The sequence below is a fragment of the Nyctereutes procyonoides genome, unplaced genomic scaffold (genome assembly GCF_905146905.1).
Source record: "Nyctereutes procyonoides isolate TBG_1078 unplaced genomic scaffold, NYPRO_anot_genome, whole genome shotgun sequence".
NCBI classification, from domain to species: domain Eukaryota; kingdom Metazoa; phylum Chordata; class Mammalia; order Carnivora; family Canidae; genus Nyctereutes; species Nyctereutes procyonoides.
This window is the reverse complement of record NW_026575139.1, coordinates 8,402,072-8,425,057: the sequence shown is the minus strand read 5'-3', so window position 1 is coordinate 8,425,057 and position 22,986 is coordinate 8,402,072. Positions and strand designations below refer to the sequence as shown.

Sequence of the window (22,986 nt, the reverse complement as noted above, 5' to 3'; positions counted from 1 at the left end):
ACCAGACTTAGGGGACTGCTAGTTTTCATTAAAAGCCATATAGTATTTGTTTCTTTATATACTGTGAATAAATATTACTTGAATAAGAATTAAAAATCAATTCTTAAAAAAAATTAAAAAACCATGGGTTGGTCTTCCCTGTAGGCTTCTCTATCCACCTTTTATATCCAACTTCTTCTTCCATATAAGCCTATACTCAAATGACATTGTTTTTTGTTTTTTGTTTTTTTTGCCTTTAAAGAAGAAATTTGTTTACAGCCAACTGGAACCAAATGATTTTTAGGCATCTTGCCACTGGGTGGTTTTAAATAGTATTACATGTTGTAATGGGTGAGAGAAGCAGCCTAAAGAGATTTTTCTGAGCAAGGTCTAGACTTGCAAAATGAAATGATTTGTGTTTGGGTCGGCTCCTCCCTGGTCTTCTAGAGTCTAGTTTAGGCAAGGGCTGCGTGGTGGCAAGGGCTGCGTGGTGGCAAGGGCTGCGTGGTGGCAAGGGTTCTGAAACATCACACACGTGCTCTCTACTACCTGTACCTTTGGGCTTTCAGTGATGCCAGGGAGCTCATTAATTAGCCCATTCTCCACGGGATGCTTGGCCTTCAAGATGGAACCGCTCCAAGCTCCCGACAGCTTTCGGCTTGGAAGGCTCAGATTTGCTCTAAGAACTAAGAAGGAGAGAAGGCAGGCTAAACCCAGAATGGGATTTTGGCTGTCATCGATTAAAACGTGCTACGTAAATTCCGTGGGCCATGCTGGGACTCGGTTAAACTTGAAACGCGCTGCCTGAAATAAGCAAGCGTCTTGGCTTGCTAAGAGAGAGCTGGGATTTCTGGAGGAGGAACAACTGGCGGCATGGCAGCCGGCAAGCTGTCCCTACCATCAAGGGCACTCCAAAAGTCACGGGGGGCGAGCGTGAAAGCGCACGCAGCTTCCTCACGGGGAAAACAGGAGTACAAAGCAAAGGCTGTCGCTGGCCCCAGTTTTTGGTTTTGTTTAAATGAGGACATTTTGGGGTCCCTGGGTGGCGCAGTGGTTTGGCGCCTGCCTTTGGCCCGGGGCGCGATCCTGGAGACCCGGGATCGAATCCCACATCGGGCTCCCGGTGCATGGAGCCTGCTTCTCCCTCTGCCTGTGTCTCTCCTCTCTCTCTCTCTCTCTCTCTCTCTATCATAAATTAAAAAAAAAAATTTAACAAAAAAAAAATAAATGAGGACATTTTAATCTAATCATTTAGTTTTAGTTTTTTTTTTTCCTGGGACCTTCATGGGCCCAACATGAGTTTCCTCAAAGAGGTGACAGCTCATGGTGGCACGGGTACCCCTGCAAGTCTGTTCCTGGTTGGCTGCATGGCCTTGGTCAACCTGCTTTGCCTCTCTGGGTTTGGCAGACCAGAGGCTGTCTGAGGCCTCTCCTGACCTAATGGTCTGTGATCTGTTGAGTACCACTTGCAGGGGCAGGAAAGATGGGAGGAGGGTCACCATGGCCCTGCATCTTGGAGGGAAGTGGGAGCTGGGGGTTGCAGGGCAGAAGGAAGATGGGAGGGTGGGGAGACCTCACAAACTGCCTGTTCTGGTCTACTTCTCGGGGTACCTTCCAGAAAGTCTTTTCAAGAATCCCATCATGACCGACCACAAAGGATGCCCACGCTGTCGCAGGTGTACATAAAAGGCAGGTGGTGGCTGGGCCACTCCTAGCTTGAACAGCAGCCCGGACTTATTATTCTGAGCCCAGCCACTCCTGCGCTCCTCCTCTGGGCTTTTAAGGAGCTTTTGGCAGACCCTGTGGGGCCTTGGAGATTGGCGCAGAGGCCTCGGGAGCCATCAGTAGAAGCTGGGGGTGCTGGCGAGGCAAAGTGGGAGGGATCCCAGGCCCTGGCCTGTGTCTGCTGAGCTGAGAATCTAAATTCTCCCCCACTAAGAAGTCATTTGAAAGGAGGGTTCCATTGGTGGCAAATATTTGAAAATCACAGCTTTAACCTCAATTCAGCCAATGCAAAAAATTTACATCCTACCCTTCCCAGCTTCCCCCCAAAAGTAGGCTGACAGAGAGTGCACCACAGCTCACTACACAGCCCCCACGCTTCCCTCGGGCCTCCCGTTCCTGGACACGTGTTCCTGGAACTCGCAGCTTTGTGCTGCTCGGATACAACCAACAGCCAGATGAGAGCAGGTGCACAGACCCCCAGTGCCTTCACTCAAACCCCGCTCTGGGAGGAGCTCGGGGCAGTTTCCTTCCCAGCAGATGTCTCCCCGTCTTCCCCATCAGGAGGACCCTCCTCCATCCCGCCCTTAGAAACCTGCGTGGGGGATGAGCCACGACCCAGATTAGGGCTAAATATGCAAAGATGCTTCATACCTGACAAAGCAAGGCACTCAAAAGCAAACCCCATCTAACGATTCAGCCAAACACACACCTGAGTTTCGAGGACGCAGCCGAAGAGGAGAGCATGCTTGGGACTTACAGGACACAAAGGACACCGTGGAGAAGCGGGGGGTCGGGGGGCTGCTTCCCTGAGGCCCTCAGTTGTCTGCAGAAGCGCCCCTTCCGAACCCGAATAAAGTGAAGTAAAAAGAGCTCCCTCCCGCCCCTGGTCAGGGGCCTGTGGTTTTTATTATGCAGACGCGGGCATCAGAGTCTGTTGACGTCCAGCTGTGGGAACAGCAGAAGGCAGTACACCAGAAGCCAGAGGAAGAGAATAAAATACATCAAATCCGGCTGCTGGACAAACTGCGTCAGAGAGTCGCTCTGTGGGCTCTGGCTCTCCGGCAACGTGGCTTCACCGGAGTTATTGGCCTTCCTGCAGGAGGAAGACACAGGCAGGGCAGTTATGAGCAGGTCCTTACAGCTGGATGGCCGCCCCCCTGCCTCCCCAGAGGGCTGAGGGCTTCCCAGGGGGCCGCCCAGCGCTCTGCGCTCTGGTACAAGCTCAGTCCAACTGCACCACCCTAGCAGGGAAAAGCCGTCAGCCCCACGCCGCAGATGGGCATACTGAGGATTGTGGGGTGCAGTGGCTTTGCTTGCTCAAGGCCACACGATGACTAAGCCCCCCAACCAGGACACCTTCCTTTATGCCACAGTGTCCTGAAGGCAGAGCTGCATACTGACAGCACTCTGCTATCCTTAGTGACAGAGGGGGACGTGGTAAGTCATCTAAAGGAATAGAGTTCCCTGATTACAGATCACTTAAAAACAGCCACTGGAGACAGAGGCATGTTCTACCCCCCACCACCAAGTTTTTCTTTTTGGCTTTGGGATAGAACCTTGAAGATAATGACCAGTTTGACTTTGGTCAGACTCATCTTTCTTCTTTTGTTTCATAGAAGGTGGTGTCAAAGCGACATTTTGCTTTGGCTTGGTTGGATAAGGCCCAGAAGGATGCGGTGGTGACCGACCACAGCTCCCAATTCTCACAACGGAGAGGGATGGGGCTATAATCTGATTGGAAAGGGGTTGGGGGGGTGTGTGCCTGGGTGGCTCAGTTGGCTAGGCATCCGCCTTCAGCTCAAGTCATGATCTCAGGGTCCTGGGATCGAGCCCCATGTCGGGTTCCCTGCTCAGCAGGGAGTCTGCTTCTCCCTCTGCCTCTGTGATCTCTCTCTCTTTCTCTCAATTAAATAAATAAAATCTTAATAAAGAAAAAAAAAGGAAAGGGTTTGGGGACCTCTGCTTAGAGCTGCATTTATAGAAGCCAAGAATGTAAGCTTCTTTAGGGTCATTTGGGATGTGCGGTGGAGATTATGACAGAGAGAACCACCTCATCCCTGAACTATCTCCCGATGCAGACAGAGGTGAGGCCAACGGGGGATTAAACGTTTGCCTTTTGGTCTGGAAACGGATTCACATAGGACAATGGACAGAATTTTTCTTTCTTCAAACCTTTTTAAAAAAATTTAAACTATATTTTTTATTACCAAGCTAGTCAATGCTCAAAAACATGGAAAGCAGGACTGCATTTCTCGACCTTCTAGTTTCTTTTTTTTTAACCTTCTAGTTTCAATTTTCAAAATCTCTATCTCCTAAAAGTGAAAAGCACTACTTTCCTAGGGAGGACGTCATGTCGGGTGGACAATGTGAATTAATATTTCCATTTTACGGTAGGTGAGGGAAATAGGTCTTGCCGAGGGAAATAGGTCTTGCCTCTTTCTTAAAAGCCAGACGGGTAGGCTTCTAGGGATTTTACACTCAGAGGCGCTGGGCCATATTCAGAGAGGCTTTCCATTCCAATCATCTAAGTCCTTCCAAGCCAACTGAAATCCGGGGCAAATAGTTAAAAAAAAAAAAAAGTCAGTAAAATCAAGTGATTCGGTCACTTTAACGGGGTCGGGGCATCTCAGGATTGTCAAGAGTTAGCGAGATTTCTCTGGTCTCCTGTGTTCTAAATGGGCAGTTTTACAGCATTTCAGCAATATCAGACTGGGCCATCTAGTTCTCCAACAGCAAGAAATACTTTCATAGACATCCTGGCATGTTTGCACTCCCTCTTCATGTCTGCTCTGATGCCATAAAACTGTAAAATCAGCTCAGTGAGCTTCTGAGTATTGTACCTGCAGTGGCGACACAGAATGAACACGTTGTCAGGGGCTACAACACGGGAGAGCACGCACCGCAGCACGTCACTACTGCCCGGCTCCACCCCGCACGGAGTAAATGCACCTGCAGCCTCGGGCCCCGGGAGCACTTTCTGCACCTCGTCCCCCCCACAGGGGTCCAGCAATTTCCACTCTCCCTCCTGCTTTTATAGCTCATGCATTTGCCCTGGAGCGGGGCTCTTCTGCATTACCTCAGACTATTACTATTGCCATCAACAAAGGAGAGCTGGAGGGGAGCCACCCCAACCAGGTAGGCTGGATAGTTAAAAAAGAAAAAAAAAATTAAACCCCACAAAGCTGGGAGTGGAGCCACCAACCTGGTTAACATTCGGTTTCTTCGGTCATCCAGATCTGCTGCGTTCCTCAATTGAACATAGCTAAAATGATCCTACAGTGAAATTTATAAACAAAACCCCGCAACCCAATTAGTAAAGATGAAATCTCTGAAACAGAAAATAAAATGATTTTAAACACACGAAGCCGAGCACGCCATGCTTCTCTCAACATTGCAAACATTTTAGTTCCAAAATCAAACTGCTAACTGATGATCTACAGAGTTCTACTCTCTCCCCCCACCCCTGCCTAAGTGAACCAGAGGGGTCCCGCCACCCACCACCCGAATCGGGGTGGTGCAGACCACGGTGCTTTGGGTCCCAACACACCCAGCACTAAGGAGCTGCTACTGTAAAGTGGATCCTCCACCTCTGTTCCGCTTCTGTCTTTGAGGGCGATCTTCCTGGGTGTGTGCGCGGGGGTTGGGTTGGGGGTCTTGGATGCATTTTTTTTTACGACAAAGAGGCCTTCGGGCTTTATGATCATCACTTTATTTATTTACATCCCCTATTGCCCAAATGGGACATCCAATTGGACTACGCTTAACGACAAGGTTTGAATTTGCTTGTCTTCTATCCAAAAGTATATTTGTTGCACATCAGTAATTTCAAAGCTCTGGGCTGAGGAGGAGGAAGGATGGAAATGAACTGATTAGCAGGGGCCACACAGAAGAAGAAATTCACATACTAACCGATTCCAAAGACCTGTTAGTATGTCGTCGAACGTAAATGCTGGAGTCACTGTGACTAGTCCTGAAAAACAAACACACATGTTGAATTGGTTGCCACCAGGAGCTCCTCACGGCTCAGTCGTACGGTCACCCCCATCCCAAGTCTCCCACAGGTGGATTTAGGCAAGCTAGGAATTCAGACCCAGCAAAGGAAAGGAGAAATTTTATCCAGTATGCCCAGTTGGGGTGGGGTGTGCTTACAAATAATGGGATGGATATTAAAGATACACTGTGGCCTCATCTACAAGAGAAAAAAAAAAACAGTGAGAAAGAATTTTAAATAGAAAACAGACCACGATTTTTTTTTTTAAGTGCCAGGGCTTCAGGGAGGGAAGGGAGGTCTTTCTCCAAGCATCCTGAGATCTGGGAATTGCTGGGGGTCCTCTGCATGCTAATGGCAGATCTGGGCTGAGACCCGCTACCTGGACTCCTTCTCTAGGTGCTCCTTTCCGTGCAGGATGCTGCTCTCTGCTTGTCTAGCTCTTGGGTGCGCCATCTCTTTTCCTTTCCTGCGCAAGGAGACTACTTTTCTGACCGAATCGTTGAGGCTGATGGGCAACGTGTCCCTGATGATCTACTAAAGCTGGTTCACCCAGGGCTGAGGCAAAAGACACCCAGCCAGTGGCCTGGGCTCCTGATTCACTGGCAACCTTAGCCACGCATTTTACATCTTTGATCAGTTTTCCTTATCTGCAAAATGGGTCATTGTTCCCACCTCCACCACGTCATGGAGCTGCGGTGCTGGTGCTGAGAACAGAATACTCCAGGTACCAGTGGCCCTGTCTGGTGCTCAACAGGAGAACTGGGTGTTGGGTGTCAGACATAGTCATCTCAGCTTCCTTAAGGTAAAGCTACCATGTGGCATCCTGGGATCCAAGAAAAAGGCATCTGACCCAAGAGTTTATTTCCAGGGAATTCATCATTGGCAGCCTTGCTATTCCTGCCCGCTGCACTGCCCTCCTGAAACTTCACCGACCTCTTCCCCTGCCTTGGGCATGTTTCCAGCTAACAGGTACTGAGTACCTATTATGTGCCAGGCGCTGGGTGAGGTCCAGGGAAATTTCAGTCCTGTCCTCAAACCAAAGCCTGTGCTAGTTTTCCCCAGCAGGGACCACAGCATAGAAACAAAACAAAATGCACCGCAAAGGAAAAAGAACCTCAAGTGCCTGGGACCCAGGACTGTCCCATGAGCATCGATCAGTTCATGGAAGTACCTGGAGATGCAGGTGGGCCCCACCTGCTTAATACCCACTAGTATTTTCTAGTAAAAAAGCACATCTGCATCAGGAAGGGCTCCCGCTCTTCCCCCGCCCTCTCGGAGCACTTTCCCATAGGTGGTTTCTGTGTTCTAGTACCAGCCAGAGGAGGCTCATCCAGGAATGCCTCCTCAACTTCATCCTCTCAGCAAGCGTCATCAAGAGCCCTACTGTGTGCCGGCACGGGGCTCGGCACTGAGGGCCCGGCTCCTCGGGAGCCCAGCCACCGCAGGCTGAGAGGGCAATTCATCCATTTATTCATCCACCCGAAGAAGAGTTTTTACTAAAGGCCAGCTGCAAGCCAGGGGTGGTGCTAAATGCCAGGGCTGTGCTGCAGGCCCTCCCTGCCCCCAGAGAGCTGCCTCGCCGTCTAGGGTGAGAGCAGATGATAAATACGGCCTTACACAAATGATCAGAGAAATGATTATTTTGATAAATGTCATGAAGATAAAGAGTAGGACTCTTTATATGTTCTAAGGACATATAAAGGGGGGATTAAAAATAGCCCAGAGGAATCTAAGAAGGCTGCCTGGAGGAAGTAGTAGTTGAGCCGAAACACAGCGAAGTAAGACAGGGAACAGGCAGGGGACAGAGGGTCCTCAAAGGCAAAGGAGCTTGGGAGGCATTCAAAGATTTCAATGAGGGACACCTGGGTGGCTCAGTGGTTGAGCATCTGCCTTCGGCTCAAGTCATGATCCCGGGGTCCTGGGATTGGGCTCCCTGCATGGAGCCTGCTTCTCCTTCTGCCTGTGTCTCTGCCTCTCTCTGTGTCTCTCATGAATAAATAAATAACATTAAAAAAAAAAAAAAGATCTCCATGAAGGCCAAGGTGCTTGGCAGGTAAGGCAGGTGACCAAGAGTAGATCCAGATGCGTCTGGAGAGACAGGTGTGAGAGGTCCTGCACGCTCTGAACAAGACCAGCGGGAAGCCCCAGGGGTGATCGGGTCAGGGTACGGCCAGGAAGACATGCTCTGTCCGGCGGGGAGGTGCCCAGGGCTCAGCCTTGTTCAACAGCATTGGGCCAGGCAATGACTTCTCTGAACTCACTTTCTCGGCCATCAAAGGGGCGGTGGCACCTGCTATGGCACGGGGGAGCGGCTCCAGGGGTCCTCGCTCCTTCCCTCCAAGGAGCACACCTCTGCGCCACCTGCTTGCAGAGGGCATGTGGCTTTTCCCGCAGCGAAGACGCTCTGTACTCTGTAGAGCTGTGCCCGGGGTGGCCGGGAGGCCGCGGCAGGGGGCACGCTGCTTGCTCTGGACACATCTGCCTGCAGAGCCGTCAGGCCGCTGCCGGGAAAAGCCAACCGGGCCTCCGTCCCACACCCACCCAGAGGACCTATCCTTTCCGACATTTACCCGCTTATCTCATCTTCACTGGGACGGGTTTCGCGGGCGCATCTGCTGCAGCCGGTACGCACGATGCTCCAGCCAGTGCTCCCCCTGCTGCCTCCCGACCCCCCCACACCTGCCCAACACGTCCAGAGGTGCCTGCTGTTTGCTCAGGCTGTTTCTTCCACCCGGAATGCCTTCTCTCCTGCTCCCAAATCCCAGTCCCGCGCTATCCCTCGTGCTGAGCTCCAAGGCCATCGCAGCCCCCAGGCGGCCCGACCCTCTCCACCCGCCTCTGAGGGCCTCTGAGGTCCGAAACCTGCATTTGCCTCTTGAACCCAAGGAGCAACCCTCACGCCCAGCACAGCAGAGGGGGCACGCCTGCATGTCATCTCTTCCCCAAGGGACCGCCCCAGGAGCACTGCCAATGACCTGCTCAGGGAGGAGATGGGAGCCTGGACCACCTGCCTGCTAAGCCACAATGTCTGCCGGACGGTCCCCTCCAGGTCTCTGCAGGGACAGGGACTCGGGGAGTCCCGGGCGAAGCGGGATGTGGTGTTTCATTGTGCCTCGCCCCTCACCTGGGCCCCCATCTAGGCTCCTTTTGTCCCCCTGCAGCGCAGGTGCAGAAGCAGAGCGCAGGGCAGGTGGAAAGCAGGGCCTCCGTGCCCACCGTGGTGATGTGCAGTCCCTCCCACCTGCCTAAGGCCCCGCTGTGAGAATTCATGGGGGGACTAGGGGAAATGCTGGAAGCATTCAGGCATTAAATTCAAGGTTCAATAATGACCTTGGTGGCCCTGAATGATAAGGGGGAGAAAGCAGGATCTGCCCTTCGGCAGCTCAGTGATCTCCCCGGGGCGACTCCAGCTCCCCCGGCGCCCTCGGGAGCGACAGAGCAGATGTGCACTAGAAGCTTCCTGCACGTAGTTAAAGCCCATGATTCTCTTGCTTCCTCCTCCCCTGAGGCCAGTCAACTCTCCTCACTTCCCTGGACCCCCATTAATGTCCAGCTTCTGTGTGACATTCGTGAGGATGAATCTGCTTCTGGTCCCAGCACAGGACCCCTCGGCCAGATGAATTCTGTATGAACCATGAAGCCGTGTTTCCCTTGCTGTCTGCTCCCACCCTTGGGCCCCCACTCAACCCCCGAATCAGAAACCAAGAATGGAACGAGTTCAGGGACTAACTCTCTAGCTGGGTCCCCAGGGTAAGAAGATAGCAGCACAATACCTGGAGAGGACTTTGTGATCACCAGTGTCTTCTTCTAGGTCATCTGAGGATCGGACGGTGCCGGGTGCTATAAATACTGAACTTTCTACGTGGTCCACATGCTTCCTTTTTTCCTTTTTTTTACTGCTGATTGATTCTCCCGTTACCTTCTCTTCTAAAGAGTTTGCTAAGGTTCCAGAGTTTCCGAATTCCTGGGCCTTAAGGACAAGACAACCAGAATACAAGTCAGCCTTTCTCGCAGTGAGGTCGCGTGCCTGACGCCCCACCGCAGCGCTCCGCTCCACCTGGAGTCCAGGAAACTAGGGTGTCCCTTCCAGTCCTGCCCAACCTGGGGTGTCCTTGCAGCACAGCCTGCCGTGGCAGAGAAGCCCACCCCACTCGGGCTCCCTGGGCAGAGGGCAAAGGCCACAGATTATAAAAACATCATGGATTTCAGAGTCACTACGATCTGGTTTCGAATCCTGAGTTAGTCACCTTATGCAACCGACTTTATTTCTCTCACCCTCAGTCTCATCTGTCAAATGGGTATAATAATTATCAACCTTCTGGGGCACTTGGGTGGCTCAGTTGGTGAAGCATCTGCCTTTGGCTCAGGTCATGAGGTCCTGGGATCAAGTCCTGCATCGGGCTCCCTGCTTCTCCTGCTGCCCCCTGCTTGTGCTCTCTCTCTCAAATAAGTAAAATCTTTAAAAAATAATCATCAACCTTTTTCTCACTATACCACGGTGTTTCCCATAATGGATGTCCTGTACAGTGGGCAATGCAACCATCACCCACTTAAACAGAGGAGCGGATCCTGGAAGCCCGGTGGGCCAACAGGTGCAATGGTGGCCCCTGAGCTGGGAGAGGTACACACACAGGCAGACCTGTAGCTTGTGGGGTGACAGCTTCACTGTGCCTTTGGTGGCACAGAGCAACATCTCTAGCATTTATCTGACAAGGAAGATTCTTTGACCAATGTCCACACCCAGCATTCGGAAGCCCATTGGCAATGTTCCCGAGTGAAATTAAGAAGCCGAGGAGCACGGGGGTTGTTGGAGCCACCTCCCGAGAGTCCCTTAAGGGGCTGGAAGAGTCTGCTCAACAGGTGTCAGAATACGAGTAGAGTGGCCAGCTGGTCACACCCCAGGAGAACAAGGCTCCGAGCAGGAATTAAAAATGTTCCTGAAATGCTGGTCCTTCCCCTGTCACCCACGTGCCAATGCTACCTTTCTGCAAGGTTAAATGAGAAGAGGACCTTTTTTTTAAAAAAAAAAAAAAGACTAAGAGAACAAATTTTCCATTTTCTAGTGCTGTTGGAAGATTTCTTTTTCTTTTTCCTTTTGTTATGTTTTAAAGAAGAGCCAAGTATCAGAGAAATGCTCCCATGTCATCTTATGTGCCCAGAGGCAAGACTCACAGGCCCCGCCTGTCATCCTGGGCCACAGGCCATCCCTCTGCTCACCCACAAGACTTCTAGGGGTGCTTGGGAGCCGTGGGTGCCTGCCCATTGGATGGGCGAGAGCCAGAGGGGGCAGGCCAGAGCCCAGAGACGCAAACGGTGGCCCGCCTCATCCAGGAATGAAGTTCTCCCCAAAAGCTCATGCTCAGCTCAGCGGAAGGTAGATTCAAACCTACATCTCCCAATCTCATTCCCAGCCCGAGACTCGTTCAGTCACAGGCTGAACCCTGCCCACCTGCCCAGACCTGCCCACAGGCACACATACCCACACCACCTGCTTTTGGCAAATGACTTCTCTCTTTGTAAAGCAGAAGAGAATAAAATGACATGTCTGCATTTCTGAGGCCGCATTCGGTCTGCCCAGGGAGAGGAAGTGAGCGGCTAATAAGCCACATTAAATAGCAGAGATGCAACTTAGGCTTCCTTCCTGCCACCCACCCAGTCCCCTTTCTTTTGTCCCTTAACAGTCCGGCGAATTGCTGTAGCTGTTGTCATGATCCGCCAACCTGGGGATCCCAAGACCTGATCTCACTGCAGGACATTTCTACCCCACTGGATCATGGGGTCTCCTGCTGGAAAAGCCTGCTTGGCTGGGCTGGCTTCCAACAAGTCACAGACAGTGGGTGGGTGGTGGTGGGCGCCCGGGACCGGGTTCCTCTCCCTGGGGGCAGGAGGGGCAGATGGCAGGTGGGTCCTGGCACCTGCAGGACTACCCTCACTTCTCTTCTCTGTCCGAAGACGGACATAATAGGGGTGATCCCAAAGGGCCAACGGTTCCTGCGATGCTTGCTTCTAGGCTGTCACTGTCCGAGAATTCTGCTCCACCCAGTGCATTTTCTGGGGTTGGCAAACTGATAAGAGCAAACTTCCACTTCTAGCCTATCTAAATCCTAAACATTGGGGCGCCTGGGTGGCTCAGTGGTTGAGCATCTGCCTTCAGCTCAGGGCATGATCCCTGGGTTCTGGGATCGAGTCCCACATCGGGCTCCCCGCAGGCGCCTGCTTCTCCCTCCACCTATGTCTCTGCCTCTATGTCTTTCATGAATAAAAATAAAATCTTAAAAAAAATCCTAAATGTTTTAAGGCTACTGATAATGCCCCTTTCTCTTGCAGCCCTCCAGATGCAAGGATTTCTCATTCCCCTGAGCACCTTTCAGCCCCTCACTCAGCCTTGACTCTCCCCTGCCACGAGCCAGAGCATTGTCTTTATCTTGGGGTTCACTTTACCCTACATCCGCCTTACACACCCACACCACCATGCAATCCACCTTTGTCTCCCGCGCTGCAAGCCCTGCCAGGCTGCTCTCCAGAATTTGAAGATTAATACACAGATGCTCATTCTCTCCTCAGAGAGAAAAATCACAACCACCAAACAAGGGTAGCAGAAGAGTAGAGCGCTGTCACGTGTCCCTGACTATGGAAGAGCAAGCAACTGTTCTGCCTGGGGAGAAGCTGGGCAGGCTCCTGGGAGGAGGTGTTGTTGGCATTGGGATTTGAAGGGGCACAAGTGCTGGCCAAGTGGTGCCGGAGTGGGGCAGAGCAGAGTGTGGAGTGCCTGAGAGTCAGGCAGGGGGGTGGGGGAGGGAAGCCAGTTTGGCTGGAGGGGAGGGGAGGGAGAAGACGGCAGGGGCCCCTGCACCCTCTTGCTGCCCACTCCCGTGGCCCCTCGAGCTGCTGAGCTCGGTGAACTGGGAGCACCAAGCGGTGGCAAAGCATGTGCCCAGCTGCGAGAACTCAGAAGTGCCTGTCCCCCACTTCCAAGCACAGGAGCTAGATAATTATACCAATGGGCCACCTTCAAAAATCAAGGCTGGGGTCAAAGGTGAGCTCACGTGGTTTTCTCAGGCCATCGCAGGAGGCGGGGGCTAAGGTTCACGGAGCACACGCTAGGTGTGGCTACCAGTACCCCCAACAATGACCACGGCTGCTACCTCTCCTGGTCGTCAAACATGACCCCCTTCCATCCTCTTGGCTGCCCTGTGGGCAGGCCGGGGAGGCCCCGAGGTACTAAATCTCAGGAGTGCTCCTCTGGGGTGCTAGCCCTGGCCTTGCCTGAGCCGGAGTGGGGGCCTTCTTAAAGTCTGGCCCGGGCCGCCGGGCTGCTTCTGCTTCCGTTCCATGGAGGGGGATGAGTAGAGTCCTGGGGCAGGACTCAGGGTTCCCGAACCCGCCGTCGAGTACCTGATGGCTCTCCGCTGGGGCACAGTCGTCGGCCTCCCCTCGCTGGCGGTCGTCTGGCAGGGACAGGGCGGCGGGTTCTGCGGCCAGTGTGGCGTCCTCCACAGCCCCGTCGGGACAAGGCGCTGCGGGGATGCTGGCCTCGGGGACATCCTCCTCCGGCCCTGAGAAGCTGCAGCTACTCTGAGAGGCCTCAGCCTCCGCGGCCTCCTGGGCCTCGTCCCTGGCCCCCAGGGCACACGGATAGCCCTCCGGCTCCTCGAGCTCCAGGTCTTCATTTTTCAAGTCCTCCACACCCTCCGCATAGGCCTCTAAAACCGCAGCCAGGGGCACCTCGTAGTGCGGGTAGTAGAACAGGTCGTGGGGGATGACGGAGATCTTGGACAGGGGTGGAGAGGGCTTGAAGTCCAGGCCCTCCTCGCTGCGGCTGCACAGGGTCTCCAGGCTGACGCTGCCTCTCAGGGGGTCAGGGGGCAGCTCCCCCTCTGGCTCCTGCGGCCCCGGGGCCTCCCCGTTGTCCTCGCCCCGACGGCGCCGTGGGGACTTGCGCTTGGGCTTCTCGTACACCTCTGGCTTTTTATCCACCGGCGCCTCCCCTGGGGCTGGAGAGGAGCCCTGGTCTTCCTGCCCGGGGTCCCTGTGAGGTTCAAGGCCATCGGGCCTCTCTGGGGACTCGTCCGAATCTTTCCTCTGGTGCACAGACTTACTCCTCCTCTTCCCCGGTTTCTCAGCGTGACCCTCCAAAACCTCGTCCTCCGCTGTTTTTTTCTCATGAGGAGAAGGGACCTCATTGAAAGCCTGGCTGGTCGAGGCGACATCTATGAGGTCGCTGCTAAATGTAGAGGTTTTCAAGGGTATGCCCTCAAAACAGTCTTCCTCACCCATAGCTTCTACGGTCAGCAGCTTGACCTTGAACTCCAAGGAATTGGCCATCATGGTGTTGTCCTCAAGGGGTGAGAGGGGACAGCTCTCCTCCCCTGGGCTGCCCGCACCCTCTGGCTCCCCGTTCCAGGATGGAGAACTCTGGGAAGTCTGCGAATGATTGCTCCTGCCGTCCGCCAAAGAGACGTCACCCGGGGACTCATCAGAGGCTGCTTCCGCAATCTTGGGGGCCTCCTGTTGCGACTTTTCCTCAGCAATCTCAACTGCCAGGAGGTACCCATCCTGCTTCAATGAGTCCTTTGTCCCTCTCGGGCTCCCTTCAAAGCGAAAGTCATGACTGTAGAAAGGATCCTTACTGCAGGAAGCGTCCTTGAAGGTGTCAGCCTCAAAGTGCACGGTTTTCTTGATCGGCAATGAGTTGGACCTCCGGCTGTCCTTTCTGGATGATAAAATGGAAGATTCTGGAGACGGGTCGTTGGTGCTGCTGGCCTTACCTGGGTCCCCTTGCAGGGCCTGGTCGATGATCTGGTGCATGAACTCGGTGGCGCTGTCTGACAGCGCACAGCTGGACACGCCATCCTGGAAGCTTTCTTTCACGCTCTCGGGCTTGTCACAGACGAAGACTTTGGAGGGTGGTGGTTGGCTGGCTTCGTGGTTAATGGTGTAGGCTCGGTCCCCGTTTTCGGTCAGAAGGAAGACCGTGCCCTCCTGTTCAGAAGGAGTCTCTTTGATGCGGACAAAAGTGGATTCAATTGGAGCTTCTTTATCCAAATCCGTGAAATCCTCCTGCGAAAACACACAGGGCATATCGAAATCAGGGGGGCGTTGACATACAGTGTGCATCCCCCTCTCCTAAAACAAAAACCGACGTGGAAAAGCCACTTCGGAACTCAGGCGAAGTGTTCTAATTAAGAGATGCAGATGGTTGCTCTGGCTGAAATGCGGAGACACCAGATAAGTTAAGAAGAATATGTTTTTAAAAGCTGTGGATACGAAGAAATGCTTACTTTGCTTCTTTCTAGTACTTACCACTACCTGAACTTAGAGGATGTATTTGCTCACTTGTTAACTGTTTTGTCTCTCAGAACGACGCTGTGCGAGGTCAGGGACCTCGTGCATTCAGCTTACTGCTGAGCCCCCCCTCCCACCTCTGAGAAAGCAGCGGGTGTTCAGTAAATTATTTTTAATTATTATTTTTTTTATTTTTTTGGTGTTCAGTAAATTACTAGTGAATTCAATAAAGATCTACTGTTACATTGTTGCTGTCACTAATACCATCTCAAGGTTGGGGACAGCATGGGTTGCAGGCTCAGTGGAGCTGTGACAACTTCTGAAAGGTCTGATTCCCCTCCAAGTGTAGTCTGGGATTCTGAAAATAAGAGGGCGTGCTTCTGCACGATCATTGTCTTGTATCCTTTTTCACATTCTGATAAAACGCAGTAAACTGCTAACATGTTCCGGCCGACATCTAGAAGATCGTGTAGCCAATCCGTGTGCCAAGCAGGCAGCTTTAACCATCTCAGTGAAGTTTGGTTTCGGGGAAGATGTTTGCAAGAGGTATGGCTGTCCAACTTGCTATCTGCTTATAAATGGAAAGCGCCTTATCTAGGATCCTGAAATTAAAATGTGCCAAGGCGGGGATCCCTGGGTGGCTCAAGGGATCCCGGGGTGGCTCAGTGGTTTAGCACCTGCCTTTGGCCTGGGGTGTGATCCTGGAGTCCTGGGATCGAGTCCCACATCGGGCTCCCTGCATGGAGCCTGCTTCTCCCTCTGCCTGTGTCTCTGCCTCTCCCTCTGTGTGTGTGTGTGTCTCCATGAATAAATAAATAAAATCTTTTTTAAAAAAATAAATAAAATAAAATGTGCCAAGGCAACGCTCAAGGGAACCTGAGATCCAGTTTTGATCACTACTGCTCACTGCACAGAACCACACAGCCTGAACCCCAGCTTTGTGTGATGGCCAACAGATGGACACGTAAGCTTTCCGCATCGAAGTTAAGGAAAACAAACCTACCGCTTCCAACTCCGGGAAATGTTCCAGAAACTGTGCCACGTAAGTCACAATAGACTGCTCGTCTGGCGTGTCAACCATGATGTCTGTCAAGAGAGACACAAGAGTCGGAAGGACGGTGAATATGCGATTTTTTAAACAGAATCAAGGGATGCTTGATGGAGAAGAGTCCCACAGATCTTTGACGTTTTCTCTTTATTTTATACTTGAGGAGATTTAAACCCAGGGGGATGAATCACTTGACTACAGTCTCACATCTGTCTGATGAAGAGCGGAGCTGGGATGCAGAATCCAGAGTTCCTCGTTCCCAAGACCGTCCGTTACTCCCTGCTGTCCGAATCCCCCCATGGGGAGCAGTCAGCTCCCTGCCGACCCCATCAGCGAGTCTGCTGAGCCAGGCCCTCCGTCACTGCTGGAGGGAGTCCCAAACCAGCCCAAGCCATGCAGAAAGCAATCTGACAGAGCCAAGCGCCTTAAAAAGGTGCGCACTTCCCGACTCTGGTGTTCCACCCGTGGCGTCCGGTCCCGAGGGGCATGATGTGGGATGCACACTGGGCTCTACGCAGCAAGATGTTTGCTGCATGTTGTATGCAAATGTGACTACACCTAAAACAACCTCATGTCCACCAGGGGTAGGAGACCTAAATCAATTTTGGTATGCCCACCGGATGGGCCATTGTGCAGCCATTAAAAATATATTACAATGACATGATGGCAACAGGTAAGGTGCTGCTGTCATAACTACAACAGTAAGTAAAAAAAAGCAAAATATAGACACAGGTGATGGGGACGAAGAGCACTGAGCAATGGTCAGAATTGTGGAATCACTGGATTGTACACCTGAAACAAATACAATGCTGTATGGTAAGTATATTGGAACCAAAATGAAAAACTTAATTAAAAAAAAAGCATAATAAAGAACCACAGTTGATCCTTGAGCAACACGGTTTGAATTGCACAGGTCCCCTCATAGGCAGAAATTTTTTTTTTTCAGTAAATACTACATAGTCCTGTAAATGTATTTTTTCTTCTTTAGGTTTTTCTGAATAACATTTTCTTTTCTCTAGATTATTGTAAAGAACACAGTGTCTGATACCTATAACACACAGAGTTAAGTGTCCATGTTGTGGGGAAGGCTTCCAGTCACCAGTAGGCTATTGATGGTTAAGTCTCTAGGGGGTCAGAAGTTATACGTGGATTTCCAACTGTGTGGTGGTGGTGGGGCAGTCAGCAACCCCAACCTCTGCACTGCTCAAGGGTCAACTATGTAGACAGTTGATCTCAATTATGTTAAAAAAAATTGTCATGAGATGCATTGAAAAATACTAAGGGGTAGGAATATAGGAAATAGCAACATGACTTCATTAGATTTTTCTGTATTTTCCAAATTTTCCTACACGCGCATGCATGTATTACACACGTCACAAAAATAATTAACAGGGAAGAAAGAGAAAGAGAGAGAACCAGCACTACCTTCTGGCTCCAGGAGCCTGGGAATGTGAAGAGCCTCGTGTGCGATGCTAAAAGCCTTCTCTAGGTTTTCCCGCATGGAATCTTCCAGAGCCTGCTTCATGTCAACCAGGCTGGGGTCGATGGCCTTGATCACGGCCAGGAAAGCCAGCCCGCTCCTCCAGCTGCCTGCAAAGTCCTGCACCGCCACGCCATACCTGCAACAAAGCAGCCACGGTGCTTTGAGTGATGCAGGTCAGCCAACGGCCTGGACTCCCCTCCACAGTGAGCGAGTGGCACGGGGCAGCCTGCTGGCCTCTGAGCGGGGCCAGGAGCTGCCGACTCGAGAGGCACTGAGTCCTGGGAGGGCTGGACCAGACCACCATGTCTCCATTTCCAGAGAAACAGAATAACATTAGAATAATCTAGAAAAATAGAATAGATGGACACCTAGGTGGCTCAGTGGTTGAGCATCTACCCTCGGCTCAGGGCGTGATCCCAGGGTTCTGGGATCGAGTCCCACATCGGGTTCCCACGGGGAGCCTGCTTCTCCCTCTCCCTGTGTCTCTGCCTCTCTCTCTCTGTGTCTCATGAATAAATAAAATCTTTAAAAAGATAGAATAATAGAATAGAAAGGCGAATGCTGCACCCAAAGGCAGATGAGGAGCTTATGTTCCCAGATTCCCAGGCACGTAAAGGAGCAACTCTCCAAACTGTGCACTTTTCAGTGATGGTCAAAATAGCAAATCAGGGGATGGAGCCAGAAAGATCCAAGCTCACATCCCCGCCTCCCTCTGTGCGTCCCCAGTGCTGTGGCCTTGGGCAGGTCCCGTATCCTCTCGGGCCCTCAAGCTCCGCAGGTGTAAACTGAGGACCATCTCACTACCACCTCTCTGCGGCTGTTGTGGGGAAGCGTTAGGTTCTGCCCACAAGAACGGCCACGGTGTAGGGATCCCTGGGTGGCGCAGCGGTTTGGCGCCTGCCTTTGGCCCAGGGCACGATCCTGGAGACCTGGGATCGAATCCCACGTCGGGCTCCCGGTGCATGGAGCCTGCTTCTCCCTCTGCCTGTGTCTCTGCCTCTCTCTCTCTCTCTGTGACTATCATAAATAAATAAAAATTAAAAAAAAAATTAAAAAAAAAAAGAATGGCCACGGTGTGAGATCAGCCTAACGTGTGGCACACGTCGCCCACAGAAGCCACCAACTAAGCGGCAACTAATGTTACTATTCACATAAATAGCATTAACATTTTTATTTTTATTTTTTAATTTATTTTTATTTTATTTTTTTTTAGCATTAAAATTTTTAAAGCGAAGGACAAAGATACCCCTGCCTGGCACCCTCTGCTTTAGAATCCATCCCCTGCGATGTTGCCGATCTTCCAACTGTGGTCACTGACCTCTCTTAAAAAACAGTTTTATTTAGAAATCACTTGAGATTCCCAAGAAGCTATCAAAGTACGGAGGGCGTCTCTCAGTGTATCTTATGTCACGCAAGTGGATCGCCAGAAGCAGGGCTCCTGAATCCAGTCCACTGGGATCTCTCCAGTGGCATTCCCGTGGGGTGGGGGGCACATCCCACCACGCTGCTCCGTCAAGTGCAGACGCCGCAGCCACCACCACGACGGAGATCCCGAACCGTCTCACCATCTCAGGAACACACGTTCTCCTTGACCGTCACCCTCCCTCCTGACTGTGCTCTCTTTCGGTTGATTTCTTTTTAAACCACATCTAAGGGTTGTCTACACTGATCAACTCTATCATGATCAAAACCCCAAAGATCCAACTCTCTCCTATCTTCTTTTTTTCTTTTAACTTTTGTTTCCATGTACCGGGGAGAAGGGATCCGATGAGTAAGTGCTTTTTTAAGGGCTGGTACCTCGCAAGGCGCTTTCACGAGCTTGCTTCACTTAATCTTAACTGTCCTGGAAGGCTGCCATTGGTTAAGTTTACCGTCTTGCAGATGCGGCCGTGACACACCAGGAAGGCCCCCAGTGTGTGCGTGGCGGGGCTGGGTGGCCCCACGGCGGAATGGCTCTCATTACACGTGGCCTAGCTTTCCAGACATCCCTGCCCACGGCCCAGGCCCCAGGGGCTGTCAGCTGGCTGCCAGTACAAGACCTGATATAAAATTGCAGAGACCCCAATTGCTGGCACGGGGTCACAGGCAGCCCAGGACCTTTGCTCCAGCTCACCTGTCTGGGTTTTGGAAAGGCCAGCCCTAACCAAGCACGACACCGGTGCTTTATCATTACCGGTGATTATTTAAGGAGGTACAGACTCTGAAAGATGCCCTGATGTGCATGTGATGAGGCTCCAAGAGCCTTTCTCACTCTGGCATTTAATGGGGTGAAGCCCCTTTGATTTGTACTCAGATCTTCCTATCCGTTTCCTGCAAACCAAACAGTGTGCAGATACAGCTTTGTGTGTCCAGAAAATAAACTGTATGGTGCTCTCTGCTCTCGGAGCCCATATGAAGCGACAGGCACATAATGTATGCCGGTGACCCCTTCCCCTGCCACCGCCTCCCACCCAGGGAAGCCCCCCACCCTCTGCCTGACAACAGCATGTAGTTGAGGGGAGGGGGACCGGGCAGGATGGCTTACTTCCTCGTTTTCCTCTGCACCCACGCCAGCAGAGTCCTGATGGCCTTCCTCTGATCTTTCACCGATACCGCCATGCTCCTTTCTGCGGTGGGCGTGGGTGGGAAGGAAGAGTCTGAGTCTGTGCCCCCTGAGCCAGGTGACAGGCTGGAAGATGGAGAGTTTCTGCTGAGATTGCCCGTGAGCTCCTTAATCTGGAAGGAAAATGGTATTTCAGGCCCTGGAGACAATCCCGGTGCCAACCCTTCTCTGACCCAAGGCCACAGGGAGCCTGGCTGGAGGGACCAGCTCACACCCAGCTGCTTCTCCACACAAGGACAAGGAAGCACCTGTGACGGTCGGGCTGTTTTATGTGGCTTGTGGTCCATGCAGACATTCACAGGAAGCTCCTCTCTTCCTGGAGTCTCTCTCTTTTGGCGCTTTGGCCACGCACACACAGTCTTCCTTCCACAGACCCGCTTCTGCATACCCCTTTCCTCTCATGGCCTATGGGCTCCAGAATGCATATGCTGTTTCAAGCCCCATGCCTGTGTTCATCCTGGTCCTGCTGCCCAGATGTTCCTTTGCTCCATCACCCAATTCCTGGCAACTCGAAATGTGGCTCCTATCGTGTGGCTCTTGCAAGAAATGCAGAAGCCCAGGCCCTGCCCCAGACTTACAGAATCAGAATCTGCATTTCAACACCACCCACGGACAACCTATATGCACAGGGTAGTTTGAGAATTGGCCTAACGCACTCCTGCTCATCCTTCAAAACCCAGCTCTGGTGTCACTTCCTCCGGGAAGTTTTCCTCACTCAAATAGTTGCTCCTCCTCAGCATTCTAGCAACACTCCGCTCATACCTTGATCAGAACCTGCACCGCACAGTCCTATAACTCGGGCCTGCCTTGTCCGTGGTCCCAGAGAGTCACGAGAGCAAGACTGTGTGTGTGCAGAGCCTGGCACATAGGAGAAACTCAATAGACATTTACTGAATGAATGAATGAATGAAGAGCTGGGTGGGACCTAAGGCCTTGACTTTTTACACATTTTCAGAGTGTTTCCAGCACCCATCGGAGAGTTTAATAAGACACATTAGTACCTGAAGCCTGTATATAACAAGGGGCTTTCCTACATAGCTGACCACTGCTCCCATTTCGCAGATGTGGAAACAGAGGCTCAGGGAGCCAGCCTTTGGTTTTTTTTTAAGTCCAAGGCTCACACAAAACTGGATCTGTTGTCTCTAAACCTTGCTTGCACACGCTCCTCTCAGCAACACAAGCACTGGGACAAAAGCCGCAGCAAATCACCCCTCTGCAGGTCACTGTTCCTCTCGGCAGGGCCGTTAAACAATAAGCCACGACTTTCTGTTTCAGAAAAGGAGATTTTAGAAGACGAAATGTCAGCTTACTCCCTCCTACTCAGGGGCAAGAACTCGAGCTGGTTTTAAATGCCGCCCTCAGACTCCAGCCACAGATCCTGTCCTTCCCTATAAAACCCACGTTTCCAAACCCGGGCTGACGTTGCCAAGGATGGAGAGCACGGTCTCAACCTATCACGTATGCCTCTTCCCGCAACCCTCTTTCATTCCGGCTCTCTAACCGTCTCTGCTGTGCATGAGTCACTTTAGGATAAGTAACTCCAAGCTCAGTGTTTGGTCAGAAGTATTTCCCTGGTTCTTGTGATAACTTTATAACAAAATCATTTTCTGCGATAAATATTTAGCTCTCTAAGTCCCAAGGGGATGGCTCGACTCCTCTGGAGAACGGAGCTCGTGTCACTATATTAAAATCACAGGGACCCAAATCGGTGGCAACCAGATGGCCTCTGGTGTTTTTTCAAGTAACAGAAAAGTCAAAATCTGTCGGAAACAAGATCTCACGGGGTCCCTGGACGCGGCCCCACGCTGTTCCGCGGGCACTAACCAGGCTCAAGGAGATCATTACTGTGTGTCATGGAAATCACTTTACCTGGAAGAAGAGGATTATGTTCCATATCAGCCCAAGAACCAAAGAGGGGTTGCCATCTGCTATTTCTGCTGCGTCGATGCTAACCAGTTTTACCTGGAGAGAAGCAATTTATGAGCTTAACACGGGCCGGTCAAGTAGGTGCTGGTTTTCCGATGCCCTCGCGGGCCTGTTGCTCTTTCTCATCTGTATCATTTGGGGCTGCCCAGGGCCCCTCAGGGACCCCAGCATGCAAAACGTATGCGGATGAGTTTCATAAACAGGTATATAGTACTTACCAGGGGCAGACACTACCCTGGGCTCCTTGTACGGATTGACTCAGTTCAACCTCACAACAACCCCACAACGTAGGTACTTCTATTATCTCTGTTTCAGGTGAGGAAATTTCACCGAGGCCAAATGTCACGCACCCAGGACACACAGCCAGGAAAGGGCTCAGTCATTCTCTTCAAGGGGAGATGGTAAGTGCCCACTGGGTCTGTCTGTATGCTACACTAATGCCACCAAACCTCCAGATTTTTTTTTTAAAGATTCTATTTATTTATTCATGAGAGAGACAGAGAGAGGCAGAGACATAGGCAGAGGGAGAAGCAGGCTCCCTGCTAGGAGCCCGGTGCAGGACTCGATCCCAGGACCCCGGGGTCATGACCTGACCCAAAGACAGATGCTCCACCACTGAGCCACCCACGTGCCCCCAAACCTCGAGATTTAACACATTTTTGGACAAACACAGAGCACTAACGTAAGCAGTCAGGAAGCACAGATGGATAAGACCGTTACCATTGCTGATTAGAAACAGCATGTTGGGGAGGCGCCCAGGTGGCTCAGTTGGTTGAGCACACGACTCTTCATTTCGGCTCAGGTCATGAGATTGAGCCCTGTGTGGGGCTCTGCTCTGGGCTTGGAGTCTGCTCAAGATTTCCTTTCTCTCTCTGCCCCTTCCCGCCTCCCTCCCTCATCTCCCTCTGTCTCTTTATGGGGGGGGGGAGAAATAGTGTGTGTGGGGA

The 22,986-nt window shown here is 51.9% G+C and overlaps 1 protein-coding gene across 3 annotated transcripts in view; it reads right to left on the bottom strand.

Moving 5' to 3' along the window:
* Positions 1 to 1,178: 1,178 nt before the first annotated feature.
* CLMN (calmin) overlaps positions 1,179 to 22,986 on the bottom strand; it is a 107,075-nt gene continuing 85,267 nt past the window's right edge. Inside the window, exons 5-13 of one of the 3 annotated variants that reach the window (XM_055304466.1) lie at positions 21,983 to 22,075; positions 20,036 to 20,226; positions 17,454 to 17,647; positions 15,984 to 16,066; positions 13,091 to 14,755; positions 9,469 to 9,665; positions 5,614 to 5,674; positions 4,907 to 4,977; positions 1,179 to 2,797 (exon numbers count right to left, since the gene is read on the bottom strand). In XM_055304466.1, the coding sequence (XP_055160441.1) occupies positions 2,629 to 2,797; positions 4,907 to 4,977; positions 5,614 to 5,674; positions 9,469 to 9,665; positions 13,091 to 14,755; positions 15,984 to 16,066; positions 17,454 to 17,647; positions 20,036 to 20,226; positions 21,983 to 22,075 (2,724 nt within the window). In that variant the 3' untranslated portion in view covers positions 1,179 to 2,628. Of the gene's footprint in view, positions 2,798 to 3,455; positions 4,545 to 4,906; positions 4,978 to 5,609; positions 5,675 to 9,468; positions 9,666 to 13,090; positions 14,756 to 15,983; positions 16,067 to 17,453; positions 17,648 to 20,035; positions 20,227 to 21,982; positions 22,076 to 22,986 lie in introns of those variants that run through there. The other 2 variants (XR_008661712.1, XM_055304467.1) reach the window with 2 other exon arrangements.